We start from the raw sequence: 21,311 nt of genomic DNA, 5'->3' as shown, positions 1-21,311 counted from the left end.
TTGCTCTATTATTGCAATCGGATGAACCAGTTTTGAGTACATGAACCCAGTAACAGAAGTCGCACTGCACACGCAAGTACTTATCGTCTTAAAGTTTGCCCACAAGTATTACAAGTGTCTATCTTGTGTCTATAACAACAAAACTATACAGAAGAATATTACTTGCTTTAAATTTGTTTAGCTGATTTGCACACGAGTTATCAATATTATTCACGAGTTTGAATGGATATCGAAGTTGATATATAATAAAAAAAATAGATATGAAAGGAAAGTTATCAGGGTCGTTTTCAGTTTCAAAAGCCAAAGAGAACGCTGATAATCGAACACAAAAGGGCATACTACTTAGGACTGGGACTCTTACAACGGAAATAGGGTTGACTAGGGAACAGAGCCCAGAGAAAGCGGGATTGAGAAGTAACGGGGGCGACGCCCTATTGTTATTTAGCCTGTTTCTGATCAGGAACCTGGCACTTGACTAGAGACAATGCAGCAGAGAAAGCTAAAGAAAAATTGGATGGGAAATCAAATGAGAAAACGGTAACGAGCAAAAATAAGAAATGCATGAACGATTATGAATAAAAAACGCAAATACGAAGGTGCTAGGGAACATAAAACGGGACAGTTCAAGGCACTCCGAAAAACATGGAGAATTCTTAAAGGAAATGTTGATCTGACGAAACAGTATTCAACCTCAATGTTCCTCTTCATTTCTTAATGTAAAATAATAATTTGGCAATTACTCCGATATGGAAAAACAAAACTCTGAGGTTAGTGCCTATATCCATGTCGCTGAATGTCTTTCTAGCGGCAATAATGAAGTGGCTGTCCTTTTAAATTATTTCTCCCTATTTCTCGAATTTTTAGAATGCTTTCAACCATACATTCTTTGAGGGATACCTTCCTCATTAAAAAGACAGGTAAAATGAAACTTAAATGGGCAGAAAATCTTATCGTGCTCTTTAGAGAAAAGCTAACTCGCTCTACAATAGTTACATATATCTAGTCTAACAATCAGTAGAGCCGTTCTCCATCATTAACTACAACGTTTTCCCTCGGTATCAATGTTCCTCATACATACAAGTCAGTCCTTTTCTGTAGTTGAAAAGGAATCTATTGTCTAACCTTGTCTACGTAGTCCAAGTCTATATTAGCGAAAATAACCTTATCGTTCTCGCCAGTTTGTACTACAATCCTACCCCATGGGTCAATAATACTGCTACAACCCCAACAATTGTAGTAGTGGTTGCAATCACGCGCGGGTGATGCAGTGACTAAGTACACTTGATCATCTTTGGCCCAGGCTCTCTGCATGACAGTTAAATGTGCACGCCCTATAACAGTGTTGAATGCACCGGGCTATAACAACAATTTGCAATCTATCTGACAATAAATCTGCGCCAGCAGTTGGCATCTTATGTCACAATTCAGTACTAGCCCAATTTTCCACATGGGCGTGTCGAAGATTCTAAGATCAACACCCGGTGTTAGGTTTCTATGCTCTTCGTAATCATACGACGGACGGACGATCGATTTTACAAAGATGCAACCCCCCGTCCTTTAATATCATCTGTCCTTGAAAATCAATGACAGGGCAAGTGTTGTAGAGCTTTTCACTGATCGAGAAAGATTATCGATGATCTTTCTCGGTCAGTGACCCACCCATAACGTAATCTCCGTGATCTTCGGCAGATTTTGATCATAGATTCGTGTAAGGTCCCGTATCTCCTCTGCAAACTTGAGAAAACCGTCCGCGCTGTTGGGTGAAAGTGTTCTGGTAAATTCTGGAAGCATGATAACCTTAGCGCCTTTCTGAACAATAAGCAATTTCCTCATGGTGTCATTTTTACCTTGGGTTGGAAGAACTTGGATGCAACACGGAATTTTTGCTCACGAGTAAGGGCTTTAGATCCTTCTACTATATTTACTTCCCAACCTCGTTCCTAAGTCCTTTTACTTCCCTTCCTTTCCTCTTGCTAAAGGAAGGGAAGAGAGACCCTGAGAACGAGGTTGTTTACTTCCCTGCTGGAGCCTGGTGGTTGCATTTTTTTTGGTCTAACTCGGTGTTAAGTATCACAAACAAACATGAATGCGTCTAGTAAGATAAATAATCTATACTGAATACTAATAGTATTCAATTCTCTTTAATGCATTAATCAAGTCTAGAAGAATGAGCATAGAGGGAGAAGGGCAGGTTGGCGTATTTCTCTCGATGGCTGTCTGGTAAGACTGAGATAAAATGATTTTTTAAAACAGTACTTATACTAAGGGTGTGGTGTAATTTGCCTCCAGAAAATGAATGGTTATTTCGTAATTAGCATATTTCGTAAATTTTGACGATAAAGTGATGTATCCACAAAGTTTAAGACCACAGACTATTAGTTGTAGATTTATTTCACGGCTCGTTTTGTTCTCCGAACAACTCCTCGGTTTGTCACAGGTTCCGGTAAATAACATCAGCCTGGAGAGCTGTATACGATTCCATCTATACCATTATCATTTCAGTCCTCGCGCTTCTTGTTTGGAGCATCTTATTAAATGCTTCTCATCAAATTTTCAAAATTCCACAGGTTCGCATCTATGATCGAAATTTCCACTGCACTAAAAACCACACCCAGGGCTGATAGTCCAAATTTGTTTATGAAACAACACACTCGTACTCGTTCTTCTCCTCCTCGGCCACTTCTTCGCTTTCCTCTTCCTCGTTAACAGGCTTTTCTTCATCCTTACTCGTGCTGGACTGACGCGAGTAGCGGCCCGAGTCAGGAGCAGGACCACTGTCCTTTTGTTCAATGGGCGCAACTTTAGCCGCTTCTAATGCTGCATCAAGGGCAAGCCAGTGTTCTTTGTGAAGGCCGAAAAAGAGATGATAACCATGGCTGGTGAAAGAAAAACCAAATTGATAAAAGTAGAGGTGAAAAAAGAGGTCAACATTTGCCATTTAAAACGAGACATGGCTACTGTCCAAAACTGACACATACAACATAACCACCGGACCAAAAATACTTCGTTTAACTATACAGGCCGAATTACCAATTCTGCTCAGCCCAGGCCTCCAGCGATGCTATTCCGTCTCTAATCCGGGACAGTGAGTCGATAGTCGTGTCACGCATTTTAATTACGTCATCAACGAAGTCAGTCAAACACGTACTGTCACGCAACACCAGCGAAAGCATGAACCACCAATCGTGACATTTGGCCTCAATAAACATTTGAAGTAAAAATCTTAAAATGAAGAAAAATACGAGGTTAGGGATTGGAACAAAAATATCTCCATTTTCAATGAATTCTCTGTATAAGCTAGGAAGCTTCATATCAACGATATGAATCCTTCGACGATTCACAGAAGTATCTGTCTCTTTGACCTTTAAATTCATACACAGTATCACGAGAGACTTTGTCTAATACGAACAGAGGAAAGCACTCCTGAGTTAGTAAGGGAGGGGGGGAAGGGATGGAAAACCCCATGAAATGCCAAACACAACTGACCTTATCTCTCTCAGCGCCTGTAAAGAACCATTGAACGCAAGCTGAGCTCGAATTTCCTGTACATCCACGTAACTAGGCCCTTCCCCACCCCATATCCAGTCCTCCTCGCCATCCATCGAGTGCGCCACTGAACTAGTTTCCGAAGGATCACCGCTGACTCGACCACTTTCATCATCTGTCAAAACAACAGAAACTTAGACGCACCTTGTGAGTGTAAAGTGCTGAACGTTTTGTCAAGAAAAGCGGCTCTTCCGTCCACGAAAACTTAAACTGAAGACCACATCCCCAACGAAATTTAGGTACTTACTTCTATAGACCGGGGACAACTGTGCCTCTTCTTCTTCTATCTCCTCTCCAAGCTCGATTCCCAGTTCCATCCTACCTTCCAACTCGTCCAGATTTTGTCGGCCGCCGCGCGTGCTGCTTGACGAAGACACTGATGATAATCGACCTGAATAGAAATGCCTCCAGTTAAGTGTTACTGCCATTGAATATAACCATTGTCTCTCTTTTTTAGACGAAAACCTCTCACTTATCACATTTCGACCTTTACACAAGTGTCTCTACAACTCTGTCATTTAACTATCATCCAATATGTTAAACCCTTTAACTCCTACGAGTGATAAACATGTAACTTCTCAATATCCCTACATTATCCAGCAAACAGTTAATGAGAATACTCAAATTTATCAGGTAAGTTAATCTAACAACAGTTTCTCGTAACTAATTTATAAGGAAATACGTACCAGTTGGAGGGGAGAATTAACAATCAGATCAAGGGAGTTAAGGGTTAACACTAGCTATCAAGATATGGAGCCTCGTTCATCGCACAATATCGACTGGCTGATAACTACTGAGGAAAAATACCTTCAATCATCGATCGGGAATTGAACGCTGGTACATAAGCAAAATACTTAAACAGGAGGTGGGGATAAGGGTATCTGGAATTCAGGAGCATACAAAAATAATTTATTATTACAAATATTTACTTCTACAGACTAGAATCGAGGGGGAGGGAGGGAGAGAGGGAAACAGATAGCCTTGTGCCCCACCACCCCTCAGAAAATTTTTATTCTCACCATGTCTAACCCAAGGTTTAGGAGACAGCGGAGCCGATGACAGTTGATTGACAGCTGGATAAGGAAGATCGAAACTCTTGTGGATACTTGTTAAAGTTTCAACATAGTTGTCCAAACGAGCAGCGCGAATCCTAACAAAGAAAGGAAAAAGGTGGATCATGCTAAGCTTCTAGTCAAAGCCTCAAGTTAACTTGGAGCTATGGTGCAATACTTTCACAATCGTAGTCATGTATCCGGTCAATTCAATGTCTTTATAATCCGGCACCGCAGTCAATATGAACCATAACCTCCCAAAGGTGCTGTGTTCTCCTCTTCAGGAGGTAACCAGTACAATTGACCACTTTTAGTACCTCTTATCACCATTTCATATCACTTGGAATTATTTAGAATTTAACGGGAAAAAGGCAGCTCTAGAGGTTTGAAAATTTCTTTCATCTCTCAAGGTTAAAATACGAGAGAACACTTCTTATGTCTAAACCTGGACATTAGAGTCTAAAATCAGACACCGATGTCAGATATCGAACACTTGTGACTAAAATCAGAAACAAGTGTCTAAAGTCAATCACTAGTGTCTAAGGTCGGACACTAGTGACTTAAATCCGACGTTGGTGTCTAAAATCAGACACTACCGTGTACAATCATACACTGGTGTCTTATATCGGACTTACGTGTCTAAAATCAGACACTACTGTCTAAAATCGGACACCAGTATTTAAAATCGGACACCAGCGTCTTAAATCGGACACTAGTGCCAAAGATCAGACACAGGTGTCTTAAGTCAGACACTAGTATTTTAAGTCGGGCACTAGTGTCTAAAACCGGACTCTAGTGTTCCAAATCAGACACTAGTATCCGAAATTGGAAACTAGTGTCTAAAGTCGGACACCAACAAAAAATTAGACACTTGTGTCTAACATCAGACAAAAGTGTCTAATATCGGACACTTGTGTCTAAAATGTGAGTCCAGGAGGGGAGAAATATCAAGCACACAGTAGAGTGTTATTGTCATCTTTATCTCCCATCAGCTCTCTGCTTATCTCTTTCACTCCCAGATCTCATCAATAATTCTCCTTACAGTCTGCCATAAAATTTCTTATGATGTTGCTTCAGTAAATTTGGTATCAACTAATAATCCACCAATGAGCATTTTTCTTTATTCGCATCACTTGTCTGCATGATGTTAAATTGATATCGTAAAGAAAAACTTGTCTTGGTCACTTACGGGAGTGAAAGGGTTAACCATATTGAAACAAGACGATGCTTTCTCACCTCTCTTTGCGTAGCAAAGGTATAAGCGGGAACTCTAAATAAGCGGCGAATTTTCCCAAATCCCTAAGACGCATGGCGGTTAGTAGCAGTCTGGCGTGACGATTCAATATGGTGTCGATGAAAAAGTTGTCGGGCGTTTCAAGCTCTGTGGGTCGTCTGTCCAGGGAAAGAGTGAGTAAAGTTATTACAATAACCCTTTACACTCTAACATCAGTATATACAGATTCTCTATACTGTTCTCTAAACATTTCGTAAGGTGCTGACATGAAGAAGGTGTCATTTCCTTTATTCTCGTGACCTCAATGAGTCATTCAGGGGTGATATGGTTAGGAGAAATTAGATGTTAGTCACTCTTTGGAGTCAAATGGTTAAGAGAATTAAAGCGAGCTATTAAATGGTTATTTATAAATCACAGAAATCACAACCCACATTAAATGGGAACGTGATTTGTTTTTGCGGGGCATAACGAATGAAGAAAACAACAAAAAGATGAGGATAAAGTGAATAGGAAAGTAAAAAGCTTGGGGATGTAAAAGATAAAAATAATATTACAAATGACAAGTATTAACCGCTCTAAAGAAGATCTACCGCTCGAAACGTCAACTTCAGAAACTCTCCTGTTATGGTGGCCAATTCATATTATCAAGTCAGTTGATAAAACCAAATTTTCTTGTTAAACCCCACCGACGAAGAACTAAAGTTTCCTTAGAAACTTAGCTCCTTAAAAAAAATAAAACTCACTTTTTCAAGACCACAAACGCGTTGTGTGACTTCTTCAGTTAATTTTACATGTTGTGTTACAGGTAATAAGACTGAAATGGTAAAAATGACGTGACAGTCTTACTTTGGTTGAGTGGCTGAATTCGGTGACATTGATGTTACACTTTTCCGTGACTTGTCCACTGAACCTGTCCTTGTTAAAGATCCCTTGTCTGATGAAGAAGTTCTTGTTATGTACGCTTTCTCTATGGAGCTTCCACGCGTGAGGGACCCGCGTGATGATGGCTTCGTCACGCTAGACGAGCGTGCGTGGGGATTTACCGTATAAGGAATATCGTCATTATCTACAGACGCGGCTGGACTCAGGGGTGGGGGGTGGTGTGGTTTCACGAACGTAGGGGATCGTGGAGGGGAGTCGAGTTCGTCTGCTCCGATACAACGAAGAAAACGGACTAGATCGCGCGCAATCTGGGGAGAAAACACAACCGTAAGACCATACTGCACCGCGTGGTTAAAGATTTACAGCATAATAACGACAAAAAGAAAAGTTATTTTATTCTTTTTCTTGTAATGGGCTTGGAAAGGCTCCTGTCTTCTGGCGGATATTAAGTTACTGTTAATTGTTAGCATACCCTGCGCTTTGCTTTTTTGAGAGTTTGAAACTCAGTTGACGTGACTATCTATTGGCAGGGCTAATGGCCTCCTCAAATGGTCAAATACGTTCACATTCAACATAAATTTCAAATGAAAATTTCTAAAACTTACGTTCCATTTACAGCCGTCCAAAGCTTTATCCAGTAAGATAGTGGCATGCTGAAACAACGTAAAATCACGATTCAGTATTTTTAACATCTTCATAACAAACAAAGCAACAAAAAGACACAATTCAAATTGCGCAGGTCTTTCAGCACAAAATGGCAGGGATAATAAGCTGGTGGGGTTTTGTGTTTTTCATTGAAGAACAGAACACTAAGAACAAGTTTGTTACACTATTCCACGACCTGAAAATGGTCTGAGAGGCTTTCTAGGGTTCCGTGAAAATTGTCAAAGTTCACATCCTTTTTCTAACCTGTTTGCTTACAGCTGGTTGTTCCAAGTTCTGCAGAATAATGAGGTATGAGGCCGCAGTCTCAAGTTTACCCGCTGCAAGACAATCCTGATACAAACAGACAAACAAAATGTTCTGAATAATGAGATAAGGAATGCTGAGGTTACGCGGAACTTCTACACTAGGGAGATCGGGAAGATTCGGGCGATCATAAGGAAACCAGGTTTGACCATTCAACCCTCAAGAGTGACTAGCATCTAATTTCCTCTTACAACATCATGCCTGAATTAAACATTAACCCTTTAACTCCCATGAGTGACCGAGACAGAATTTCTCCTTACAATATCAATACAATATCAAGCAGACAAGTGATGAGAATAAAAGGAAATATTGAATAGGAGATTATTAGCTGATCCAATACCAAATTCTCCAAACTAACATCACAAGAAGTATGTGACACAAAGTAAGGAGAATTACTAATGAGATCTTGAGCTCTAGATCCTTCAACAAATTTTCTTGACAGCAACAGTAAACAGTATGGAGAATATATATACTGATATTAGGGTGTAAAGGCTTAAGCCACTCACTGCAAATAGGTCTCGTGGATTACCAACAGCCATGAACAAATAACTCCACAAAGCCACCTCTGTCTTTCTCGCGCAGTGCACGACTGTCTCAAGATATTGAGGAAACTCCTTTATAAATCGTACAATACGAGGAAGAAGAGCATCTGTCAAAAGAAAATACAGAACCGATTGAAGTTTCTGTTTCTTTTTCCCCATGGATCATCTGCTAAGACTGATGATTAATAACATTTCTTACTTACCCGGAATGGGTTCAGATGCTGTGGCTTCGTCTTCAAGTACTTCATGTAGCATGAGTTCAAGCACATGTGGAAAGTAAGGCAAGTCACAACACATATTGGCAATCTTCAACGCTTGTTGGCCCAAGCTGACAGAGGAAAAATACGCATTACTGTGACAGTGAAGAGACCCAAGCCTCACAAATCTTAGAAAAATACTTTTTTTATTTACTTTCATTTAAATCTTAAAGTTTTTGAACAGCTTTTCGTGGACTTGTGTTGATCTTTAGTCTCGTTGGGATTTTAACCCCTAATGGTGACAAGCATCTTATTTCCCCCCATAAATGTCAAACATCAGGGACAGGAGAATAAAGAAAATGATCTCCCACGAAAGAAGCTCTTGATTGTTAAACAAATTCTCCTTGTCAGCACCTTAGGAAATGTATAGAAAACAGTATGGAGAATATGCATACTGATGTTAGAGTGTAAAGGGTTAAGAAAGCAGATGGTATATAAGCTTACTTACTTTCGACGTAGCAGCTGCCTTAGCACGTGATGAAGGTAGATTTGCGTCTAAGAGGAACGTAAATGTCAAGTAAGTCAAAATCAAATATTCAAGATACGTGAGTCACGATGGTAGCTCCCCTTCCCATTTCTTTCCCAAAAGTGCTTGACATGTAAATTCTCTTCACAATTAGGGTATAAAACATGGCAAACAGGCTGTGAGAGTTAACTAATTTATCAACTGATTTTATCCAGATAGAAGACCAAATTCTCCTCACTTATTTAGAAGGAAATTTAGAGATACAAGGAGGGAGAATTACAAATCAGATTAAGGGAGTTTCAGGATTAACACGTCACTAACCGTTCGTTCCAGAGTGCAGAAAGGAAAGGCTTGCGGTGAAAGAGACGTAGGAGCAGGAGATGTACATTCTAAAGGCATCGGCTCATTTGCAGCGCCGAGAATCACAGCATCTTGAAATAACACAGCTATGAGGAATAACGTTCGTATTAGAGTACATCAAAGGTTTCATTTCGCTGAAAATACGAAAGATTAAAACATTCGACATATTAAGTTTTCCCGGTTATCAAATTAACCCCTTAAGCAGCCCCTTAGCAGAAATACGCCTGAATCGTCGTCAGTCGTTTTCATGACTTGCGTGACCAACGCGGGCGGCAAGGGAGCGCCAGGTGTGTTCTTTCCCAGTCGAGATCGGGGATCCTTGACATTCTAACGTAGAGGAACTACAGACTATTGTAGGAATAACTCAGAATTACCAAGTGGATAGATGTTTAGGTGGAAAGGCAGCATGATTCGTTTCGATAGAAAATTCGGCGGGTTTTCATCATTTCCAGGGAATAATGGGAGCCACACCTGCAGGAACAAAAATAAACATTACTGATACGGTTAGAAAAAGTTAATGATGAAATGTTCCTCCAGACATTGTTTTATGCGGTACTTAAAGTGGTTTTGGAACAACGAAACGCACAGTTGATTCAAAGGGAGTATTCATCCTAACTTGTAAAAGTCTATACTCAGGCCAAGTGTTTCACCCAGACGGAGCTTATCCCGTTTTCCTTAGCATGAAGTAACTATAGGAGTATTACTACTCCCCCCTGGATGGGACGCCAGTCCATTGCAAGGTTACCCCCCCCCCCCAGCATTTCACCAGGCTTCCCTGATAATTTGCCTGTACCCATTTATACTCCTGGCTGGAGAAAGACACTGTAAGAGGTACATGTTTTGTCTAAGAACAGGCCCTATTTGTGATATCAACTACTAACGAATATATAACACTACCAAAAAAAAAAAAATTACGGAATGGCTGTGTCACAAAATGTTTACAAAGGGATGCAAAGTTCAATGATTGTATAGTTATAAACTTAAGCGTCTGATACCTTCATTCCGTTTGCGCCACATCCCAGCCACAAAGCTTCCATTAAATGTCTCTTGGTTCGACTTGAGGTGGATGATGTCCACACGTTTTCCACACACGAGGCCAACACAACAGGGGAAAAGAATGAAGACTACGGGCAAAAGCATACAACTTCTATTGGAAGGCATCAATGATGAATATGGTGTCATTCAACAGAGGCTATGTCTAAAACTGTCAGGAACCGCTGGCCGGTTGCCATCTATACTCCTGGCTGGAGAGGAGTACTGTGAGAGTTAATTGTTTTGCCCAAGAACAAAACACATTGACCAAGCCAGAGTAACGATGTTTTTCATCTCGTTACTAACGAACCTCATATCAGGCCTCTATGCAAAAGTGACCCTTAAGTAGGGAATACTTCATGAAATTCTAAAACTGTTTTTTCTTTTACAATTGGAAAATACTTGAAAGCACAAAACAAGAGGCTGACATGGTATGATGCAGGCTATGTTACTGGGAGTGTAAATTTCATAACAGTGTCTAATACCTTTTTCGACTTTCTTTCAGGATACGCTTTATCCTTCTGAAGCATTAGTAGTCGCCCCCCAACATTTGTTATAAGAGACTCCACGCCATCAAGTCCATCGGACCCTTGGTAATCTGAAGAAATAAAAATAACTTTAACACTGAGCCACAGGGAAGCATTACAGCTATGTGCAACATTTCACTCACCTGCATACAGTGACGTTAACGTGACATGAACCACTGCTAAAGGATGAGGCACGTGATTCACCAACGCCACTTCTTGCACGCGTGACACCTGCACCTCAGGAACATCTGCGAGAGAAGAATATCGTAAATAATCACTAGACAAAGTTAAATTTTTTTTTCATTACCACAAGACCAAACCCAACCAAGGAGTTCTTGGATTACCGTAACTGTTCCCCGTTCACCCCAAACCTTACTCGTAAGCAGCTAATTTCTCCTTACAATATCTGCCCCCAATTCACACATTAAGGTAACAAGAAGAAAGAAAATGATCACCAACTAATGAAGCTATTGATTAGTAAACAAATTCTCCTTCTCAGCTCCTTAGGAAATGTATTCAGAAAAGTATGGAGAATATGCATACCGATGTTACGGTAAAGAGTTACCGATCATCCTATCATTCGCCCTTCTCCTCTCTACAGATATAAACTAAAAAGGTAGATTCTGCAGTTTTACTTTTAACAGTTTACAAGTTCAAAGGTAAGTTTATGTTTTGTTGATAACGTTTACAGTTTAATCCCGTTACTCGATAAAACCAGGAAAAAGGAAAACCGTGCCTTGCTCAGCTGATTGTCTGTTTTGCAAGAAAGCGATCGTTTAAATGCTCATTTCGAAAAGTTTTTTGTAGACCCCTTCTTAAGGCCCCCTCCTCCATTTATGGGTCTTTCCACCCCAACCTCCTCCCCCCTTTCGAAGCTGTCTAAGCCTGGTATTTTTTTTTGCATTCTTCAGTTGGCCTTGTTCCAATTAAAAGATGAGCAAAATCAGAAACAGAGGAGATACAGAGGTAGAAAGGGATCTAGGGAGAGTCTAACCCAGTCTCTTACTTGGATCATAATCAGTCCTCTCTAGTGAAAAGAACACCACTCGGCAGTCAGAACAGTAAACTAACAACAAGCAACGAAACACATTCACAAGGAAAGCTGGAGCAGGCAGCTTCACGTTAACAGCAAATGCATTGTCTAAATTACACGTCCTGGGGTAAAAACGAACCTAGAAAAATAAAGAAATAAACAAAATCAGAACGCAAGAAATCCTCTTAGCTTATGAAGTGGATGTTTGAATGGTTTACACGGTCACCTACTTCGTCGGTTGATGAATTTGAGTTGTAGCAGGGCACAATAAGGAAATCCCTCCACCAAGCCAAGCCGCCACGACACCAGAAACTTTGCTCCTGAAAATCAAAACAAACAAACAAAAATTATTCCATTCTACGAAAAATTCTTTTAGATTCTTTAACATTCCCTGAAGAATTGACAATGATTTCTGTCCAAAGAAATAATAGAAAATACCCCTTCAATACCAAGATATCTCAATCTCAATTATCCTTACTTTCTGCCATACTTTTCTTACAGTTTTAGCCCTGAGAATTTGGTGTTAGATCAAGTAATATGTCCTACTTGATACCTTTCTTACCTCTACACATCTTTTTGTTGGGAAATGTATTAAAGGTGTGAGGAGATATTACTTTCTGATCAGTCCTAGTAGTAAAAGGGTTAAAACCTGTATCTGTCATGCTAAGAAGTCTCTATACCTGTGAAACATTTCCAAAAAGCTTCCATTTTCTGTTGTTGAGTGAATAATGAGCAATTCCTGTTCTACCAGCCACAGCGATACAGCGTCCGCTCTTATCCACGGCAGCATACTGCAATAAAATGAGGTAACCTTACCATATCATAGTTGGATCATTGGCAGCATCTGATCAACTGCGCACCTACTCCTCCCCTAACCCAACAACAATCAACAGACAAAAAGTCACGGTTAATGTTAGGTTAGGGGAGGGGTAGGTGTGCAGTTACTCAGATACTGACACCGATCCCCATGGTCATGGTCATGTGAATAGAAATGTATTAATTTATTCCAAAAATAATAAAGAAAGTCAATTAAAACTGTAAAGCTTAAAACTAAGTAGAACTGATAACATTTCTACTCATGTTTTACATCTTGGTAACTAATGGGAAGTGTTCTTTTCTTTTTCATTTATCATGTATAAGTAGTAACGTAATTTCATTAATACAGGAACACTTACCCTTATTGGCCAGTTGCTGTCAAGATAATTAGAAGGAGTCTAGAGTGAAGAGAGAGAAAAGAGCAAAATAAAAAAAAAATGAAACTCAGAAATCTTTGTAAGGAAAGAGAGCAAATCAATTAAAACAGTGTTAAATTAAAGAATGTCTATTGAACTACCCACCTGTAGCACAAGCCATTGCTTGTTACTGACCAATGTACTGTGCCCAACAGGTCCACCAATCACAGGCCTAGTTCCATTCCCCTCTAAGAGTTCCTGTGTCTCAGACACCATGTCCCCAGTATTGAGGTACAAACATTCTTCACCTTGAAGAAATAGATGCTCATGGTTGGTCTGGAATAATGAAAGAATTAAGTTGTAGACAAGATTAGTTCAAAGCTCAAAATATCAACTGAACAAAATGGTGGCAGAAACAGCAGCAACACACATTAATATGCATGGCCTAATGCACACCCTCTCCCCTTCCCTAATTATTTCTTCCACCTCTTGCCTCCACCCCCCCGAACCCAAACAAAAAAGAAAAAAAAAGAGAAAAATATGCCTTTGACAGGTTAAAATATTTATAACTGATAATAATAATAAAGATTTCAGCTGATAATCCCTTCTATAAAATGAGTTGAATTGACTTGCAATTTCTATTACTAATATAAACATGCTTACAAGATTATTTCACCTGAACAGAAAATTTCAAATTTTGGTTGTTACTTTAGAGAACAGTGTATTTTACCACCTAATTTATAGATTTAGCCAAGCCTAAAAGCGGAGCTCGCATTTTTTTTCCCACCTGTTTCAACGGCACAACACCTAGCCCCGGCCAGGACTAGAACCCGGGTCGTCCAACTCGCAGCCCAGTGCACTGACCACTGGACTACTGGACAAAGCCGTGGCGTTAGTGTGCCCGTGGTACAGTTGACCATGCATGTTAAAAGTAACACCCTGTACGCTCGTACAGTCATATGGTTGTAAGTCCAAATATTTTCAGCTTGATAGGTTACTACTACTACCATTTTGTAAAATCATGGGGCTACGCTCTGTGAGCTCTGCTATAATGAGGATTTCAGTCATCAGAAATCGTGGCACACACTGTTTTATACTTAAGCCACTTACCATGCAAGGATTTACTGTTAGTGCACTTTTCATGAACTGGAGTTGCATAATGTCACCTACAAATAAATTTAGTCACACTGTGTTTAAGTGTCTTCACTGATTGAATCATTCAAAAGTAAAAAGAATCATCAAAAGTCAGACTGAAAAGTCCAAGATTAGACAGAATCATTCAAAATCAGATGGAACCATACCAAACTAGATATATCTGTGCAATAATGCCCCAAATCCATTTGAAGTTGGACCCTTTCCATATAACAATTGTATGTTTTGGTTGACTGTTTGAAGGGGAAAATTCACAATGATTACTTCTGGCAGTTAAAAGTTTTAAGTTAGTAATTTTTACCTGCAGTACCACTCTCTTCCTCAGCAGACACCAAAGCCAAAGTGTAACCTTCTGGGCCCCAACCCTGACAGAATAAAAAATATACATAAATTTAGACTTATTCAAAGGACTTTACATCTTCTTTTGACTAACTGCCTGCAAATTTCCAAAAAGTGAACTACAGCAGCTCTTTTCTGTTAACCCTTTAACTCTCATGAGTGACCAAGACAGAATTTCTCCCTACAATATCAATACAATATCAAACAGACAAGTGATGAGAAAAAAGAAAAGTAGGGGAGTTATTTGTTGATCCAGTAGCCAATTATAAGATATAACATAATAAGAATTGCATGGCAGATTGCAGGGAAATTTATGAATAAGATCATGGGGGTGAAAGGGTTAATGTGCAGGGCAAAGACCAAATCAACTGTCATCCTTAAAGATATCAAGAGCAAGTAATCTACTTGTTGTTCAAAACTGAACAACAAAACATGCTTGGATCTTTGACTTATTTTGATTACAATGCCACACTGTCAGACTACCCAGTGCACTTAACTCACTACCTGTCAGGTAGTGGATAGCAAGTAAGGTGACCAGTCATATTGCAGCATTTGTAATAAGACACTAGATGTGAAATAAATGTTAAGTATTAGACTCACCATTGACTTAATGTGTAGTGGATTATGCAGCACAGCCTCTTGAGATGTCCTGTAAGTAGATAATTTGCAGATAAGTATCCATTGTGTGCCAGTGACTTTTTATCTACAAACTGTTTTGAGTGTTTTGTTAAGACTATCTTAAAATAACTTAAAGCAATCACTGGCTTTTAAACATCTCCTTTTGCAATTTTTTTGACAGGTATGCTGCTTGTCACCTGCATAAATATTGTCATGGCAAATATCTTTCCTGCCAAGATGATATGTTAAACAATTGATTAGAACAACACCAATCTCCAAGATGCGTATGGCCCATGTCTCGGCTTGTGGACAGTTGGGTTAAGGGGGGGGGAGGGGTAATGTGAATTTTCTGGACCAATCACAGAAGCAGATTATGATCTCAAATTACCTTCTTAACTTAATTGAAAATTGTTCTACAATACAACAGTGTTAGAATCATGTCAAGATACCCGTAGTCTCCACCAAGAGTACACATTAGTAGTGATCCAAATACACTCCACACAGCTAGTCCACCATGACATGCCCATGACCAAGCCACTGCAATGGCACACCCATCAGGTGTCCAAGAGAGACACTGGATCCCTCCTGTAGCCTGAACAGTATCTTGATCCACCTTGTTAAGGCAACTAAGCAAAGGTCTCATGCATATTTGCATTGTGAAAACATTGACACAGTAGATAAGTATGAAAATTGAAAGGCAAGTGGTCATATAGTTAGAGAAATTATTGAGGCATTAACTAATAGTTATGGCTTTTGTTGTCAATCTTGTAAACTCTAATCTAGTGTATAAGGTAAAGCCAGTACCTGGGCCAAGTGACTCACTCTTCCACAGCTTATCCAGTTTTTTTTTGCATGAGCCAAGAAAGATTTTTGTTACTCCCCCTGAACAAAAAAAAAGCAACAAAAAACTCCACCTAGACAAAATGCAAATCCACCCCAGGTTTCCACCCATGTATTTTGTTAGTTTTCCCTGACATTTTGCTGGTATGAATGTATACTCATTGGTGAGGAGAGGAAGCACACTGTCAGAATAGTTTCTTATTCCCAAACAGAACACTGTAACACAACTGAAAGCCCCCATTTAAAGTGTTGGCAATATTGTAAAAGGATACCAGGGTAATCCTTACTGGATAAAACCAATTTATGAGAAAGCTGCAAACTGCCAGTCAGATCATCAAACCCATACACCAGACTTTCACCACTAAACAGAAAAATTGTATTTAACAAAAATACCTTTAAACACTTTGTTCTATATTGGAGAATTATATTTTGTCAACTCTTTAACTCCCAAGATCTGATTTATAATTCTCCCCTCTAGCTGAAAACACATTTCCCTGTAAATTGGCTATAAGAATTTGGTGTTAGATCAAGATAACAACTTCTACCTGATAAGTTTGAGTATTCTTGGTATCTGTTTGCTAGATAATGTACAGATATTACAGGGAGAAGTTGCATGTTGGTCACTTCTGGAAGTTAAGTACTGCCAGCCTTATTTATACATCATTGTAAGAATATAATAATAAGAAAAAAGAAAGAAGTGCAATTCAATTGATTCGGTTCCACAGCCTGCAGTGCATGTTATAATGGGGACAGATTTGGTGCAGTAATTAGAGCCCTTGTCTCCCACCACTGAAGCCAGAGTTCTGAATTCATGACCTAGCCTGAAATGTGGGTTAAGATTGTTGTTGATTATGGTCCTCAATTTTTTTTTTTTTTTTTTCACCCATGAAGGCCACCACTCTATTTCCAATCCAACCTGGAAACAGTAGATGAAGTGCCACCCTGTGGATTGTGCCACCACTGAAAACCAACTTATCAATTTATTCATTCATTTGTAGAATTATTCTTTTTTCCGTTTTCCTTTCCCTTCTCCATCAATCCTCTACACCTTTTTGGCCTTACCTCCCTTCCATTCAACGTTTTATTTAAAAAAATACAAGATAACCAGATATTAAGAACTTCTGAGAATCCAATTCTTAATCAGTGTAACTTACTTAGTGCATCCAAATGCTATTAATCTGTATCTGTGATTGATTGCAACACAAGTGGCTGAGCTTAAATCTCTCGCCCACAATCCGATGATGTCCTGATATGACAATCATTGTAATATATTTAGTTCTTACAATAATTTAACTTTAGTTAGTAAATATAAGTTATTGGCTGATTTAAAAAGACTAACCAAAGATTTTATCATCAAATTTTGGATGGAGCATCACTTGAAACAGTCCCACAGTAAAAATTGAAAGATTACTACTGACAAACACTTCCTGCTTGTGATAAATGGAAAAACTTTGCATACCAGTAGCTCTGCATACTTAAAGCATTTGTAGATAAAATTTGATAACATCCACATAAATGAATACAGTGACTTCAATTGACTGATGCACAAAGAAAATCGAGAATCACTAATCATGTACTGTCTCTGCATATCATACTTACAGAGCATTCAAAGCTGGCTGTGTCAGCTGATAAAAATCCACCTCTGCCATCTGCCAGCACCACAGCAAACCCTCCAAGTAAAGGACTGTACTCCATTGCTCGAAAACTCACACCTTCTGTTTTTAAAGGAATCGCTAAAAGAATTGAGAAAAAATAATGTTATCTTTTCTTCAAGCGACATTCTGACAAGAACGGATCACCCACCAAGTTAAGTGCGAGCTTTCTACAAAAGGAACCCTGATGACTGTGCAAAGAGAGGAAAAGCCAAAGAAAGACAAAGGATAATAGTGGCAAGAGAAGAAGATAGAGTGATAGAGGCTGGATAAGAGGCCACCTGGAACAAAAAGCAGCCTACCAAACCCAATGGTGAAAACTGACAATGGCTTTACATGCAACAATGCAAAAAGAAGATTTGTTGTGTCCAGCATTCTGCATTTAAACAATAGGTGACTTCAATGACTGCTAAGGAAACATCATTTATTTCATAAGTTTAACGAATAATACCTGCTCTTCTTTGTTGATTATTTCACAAAAAGTAAAACAGTTAAACTGTCATGTAAAAAGTGTAAATTTACCTCTTGCATTTTCTAGGTCATTTGTAAAAGGTAAGGAGTGAATAGACAAAGTCAATCCTCCTTCAAGGAAGCCATCCCAGGTAACTCGTTGGAGTAGACCACTACCAGTTGAGACAAATAACTCATCACGCCTTGCAGCCACGCTAAAAATAACAGTTACAAATATCAATGAAACTGCTCTACAAAATCTGTCTGTAAAATCTCTAATAAAAACTTCTAAAAACATTTTTGCTTGGTTAGAGTGCCAGATTACAATGTGGGAGAATGAGGGTTCCAGCCCCAGACTGGACCAATACTCAGGATTTTAATGAAAATAACTGAAGAGAATGTGCTGCCTCAGAATGTGAGGCCCCATCTCCTCCACTGTACTAGTTAGCAGGGGATGTTAGAGAACCCATGCACTTCTCACGTAGAGTAGGGAACATAATAGGCTCCCACTAAAACCAGCCTCAACCCTTTGATTCCCAGAGGTGATTAACGTGTAACTCCTCCCTATAATACCATTAATTATCCAGCAAACAGGTAATGAGAACACTCAAGCTTATCAGGTAGAAGTTGTAACCTTAATCTAAAGCCAAATTCTTGTAACAAACTGACAACAAAATGTAAGGCAGCCAAAGGGGAGAATTGACAATCAAATCTTGGGTGTTTTGGGGTTAAAGCTAAACTGGGCCAGCTTGTCTAAATATCATAAATAACTAAATATGACTGAACACTTATACAGCATGGTTGTTTGTTGTCTGAAATTTAATACATACAATTATATATTGCTGTAAAATTCACATACAGTACCTTGTGACACCTCCTGAGATTGGGACAATGGCAATTTCTACAAGTTTCAAAGCTGGTACTCCAGCTTGAGAGTTAGAAGATGAATGCCTACGAGAGTGACTGATCGCAAAAAGATTTTCAACAAGGATTTATAATATGAAATGAAAAAAAATACATGTTACGAAAAAAGTAATTCTGCAGAGAGGAATTCAATGAAACTTTGAATTTATAGAATATGAGCCTTAACCCTTTAACTCCCATGAGTGACCACGCCAGAATTTCTCTTTATAACACCAATACAATATCAACCAGATAAGTGATGAGAATAAAGAAAAATATCAATTTGGGGATAATTAGTTGATCCAATACTAAATTATCTGAAGTAACATCAAAAGAATTGCTTGGTTGACAGTAAGGAGAATGACAAATTTGATCTGAAAGTTAAAAGGTTAAGTCACTTAACTCTTTAACTCCCATGAGTGACCAAGAGAGAATTTCTCCTTAAAACATCAAATGAATACAATATCAAGCAGACAAATAATGAAAATAGAGCAAATATAAATTAGGGGATGATTATTTGATTTGATGCCAAATTATAAAAACCAACATCATAAGAATTGTATGGTAGACTGTAAGGAGAATTAACCCTTTCAATCCCAAGATCTGATTAGTAATTCTCCTTACTATCTGCCATACAATTCTTATGATGTTAGTTCTGAGAATTTGGTATTGGATCAACTAATAATCCCATGATTGATATTGTTCTCTATTCTCATTGCCTGCCTGCTTGATATTGTATTGATATTGTAAGGAGAAATTCTCTCTTGGTCACTTGTGGGAGTGAAAGGGTTAAGAATGAGATCTTGAGAGTGAAAGGGTTAATGAGTGACTGTTTGACCATTCTAAAATATTTTTCTTGCATTTGATGTAGAACTAGAATGCCATTCACCTTGAGAATCTTGGAACATAAAGTTGTACCCCATTGCTTCTTTGTAATTCCAGGAACACTATCTTTCCCTCTGATGTCTGTATTTAAAATAAAATGAAACAAAATCTTTAATAAGCATGAAAATATGTACTTTTATGTTATAAATAGAACTTCAAACTAAGTTTAGTGTCAAAGGGATAAGCAACAATATCTTCAATTTTTCTTTTTAGGACTAAATCTTCATGTACCTGGACAATGAAGCAAGACATGCATGTAAGGATACCACTGAGTAAAGAGAATTTCTAGAGGGAAAAAGACTTTTAGCAAAAACTTCCCACTTCATTTTACTGTTCCTTGATCTTACATACTGAAGAAAAGTTACAATAATGACCAATCCAAAGCTATTGCTAGTGATACTGATTTAGCAATCAGATGTACTCACACTGACAGCCAATCCAGTAGAGTCTGGTTTCCAGGCAACTGTAACATTTCTTCCATGATCTTTAATAGCATCATATGATCGCCGATAAGCAACTACCAGTACTCTTGGCTTAAATGAAAACAATATGGTGCAGAAGAGAAGACTTGTAAAACATTCATTTTGAGTTAAAAAGACATATTATCTTGCACAGAGACAGAATTTATGAGAGTATACGGGAACAATTAAGAATAAACATAAATTCAGAATGATATTGTTTGGTCTTTCAAGACCCTTCCAGTCACTATGGATGAGTCCTGCATATGGGCAGGATTACCGAGGCTTACCGAGGCTTACCCACGCATACCCAAGCTCAATTGGGTTACAAATACTTGTAAACAACTGATGCCCATGCAGTGTTCGCCAGCTGTCTGCTTATTCAAAGAAGTTTCCAAAGGAAACTGTTTGCAATTGAATAGTTTTTGTGTACATTGCAGTTCTATTTTAAAATTTCAAAAAAGACTCATTTACTCTGTTCCTGAATCGAACGGGTAAGCAAGGATTGAAACTAACCTCACAGATCTGAACATAATGGTTATGAATTAATACAATATTGTTGGCCGGGGGTAGACTAGGTAGTAGCCGGTTCGACACGAAAGAAACTGTCATGAATCTTTATCAATATAACTTTGTTTATCAGCTAGGGTCCTAACGGTAAGATGATATTCACAGACATGATACCCAGTAGACAGACGACAAAATGGGAATTTAATACTCACTCGGTTGTTCCAAATACACACACTGTGATCTGAAATCACGGCCAATAGCGAACGATCCCTGTTGTATCTTAACGATTTTAGCTCGCCGCAGTGGACATCCCTTGAGCTGAAGTACTTTGGCCAACCGATTGGAAAGTACATCTCATGAAATATTATAATTGTGGTAAAGATTTGTTTACCACGCTGGGAAAAGATGCCCGGCCGCCATGTTGTTGTTCTG

The 21,311-nt window shown here is 38.8% G+C and overlaps 1 protein-coding gene across 1 annotated transcript; it reads right to left on the bottom strand.

Moving 5' to 3' along the window:
- Positions 1-2,122: 2,122 nt before the first annotated feature.
- LOC113676887 (guanine nucleotide exchange factor subunit RIC1) lies at positions 2,123-21,310 on the bottom strand. The gene is made up of 34 exons (XM_027193625.2): positions 21,092-21,310; positions 20,337-20,444; positions 19,916-19,992; positions 18,988-19,086; positions 18,196-18,338; positions 17,621-17,754; positions 17,176-17,267; positions 16,294-16,382; positions 15,631-15,784; positions 15,164-15,212; positions 14,526-14,589; positions 14,183-14,238; positions 13,238-13,408; positions 13,076-13,114; positions 12,581-12,691; positions 12,131-12,220; positions 11,874-12,039; positions 11,011-11,115; positions 10,826-10,938; positions 10,304-10,432; positions 9,683-9,779; positions 9,270-9,394; positions 8,931-8,977; positions 8,429-8,553; positions 8,190-8,332; positions 7,624-7,710; positions 7,320-7,367; positions 6,679-7,022; positions 5,835-5,990; positions 4,566-4,696; positions 3,794-3,937; positions 3,487-3,661; positions 3,031-3,222; positions 2,123-2,876 (listed from the first exon to the last, which is right to left on the bottom strand). Exons 1-34 carry the CDS (start codon positions 21,230-21,232, stop codon positions 2,636-2,638), a joined length of 4,185 nt encoding a protein of 1,394 aa, XP_027049426.2. The 5' UTR covers positions 21,233-21,310; the 3' UTR covers positions 2,123-2,635.
- Position 21,311: the final 1 nt, after the last annotated feature.

Source organism: Pocillopora damicornis, chromosome 11, assembly GCF_964200805.1.
Source record: "Pocillopora damicornis chromosome 11, jaPocDami1.2, whole genome shotgun sequence".
Taxonomy (NCBI): Eukaryota; Metazoa; Cnidaria; class Anthozoa; order Scleractinia; family Pocilloporidae; genus Pocillopora; species Pocillopora damicornis.
This window is presented reverse-complemented; position numbering and strand designations above follow the sequence as displayed.

Coding starts and splice junctions, on each gene's coding strand:
- LOC113676887 (XM_027193625.2), bottom strand. CDS start 21,232: ATGTACTTTCCAATCGGTTGGCCAAAGTACTTCAGCTCAAGGGATGTC. Junction 18,339..18,987: donor ATCTCAGGAGGTGTCACAAG/GTACTGTATGTG, acceptor TGTTATTTTTAG/CGTGGCTGCAAGGCGTGATG. Junction 3,223..3,486: donor CAGGCGCTGAGAGAGATAAG/GTCAGTTGTGTT, acceptor CTTCATTTTAAG/ATTTTTACTTCAAATGTTTA.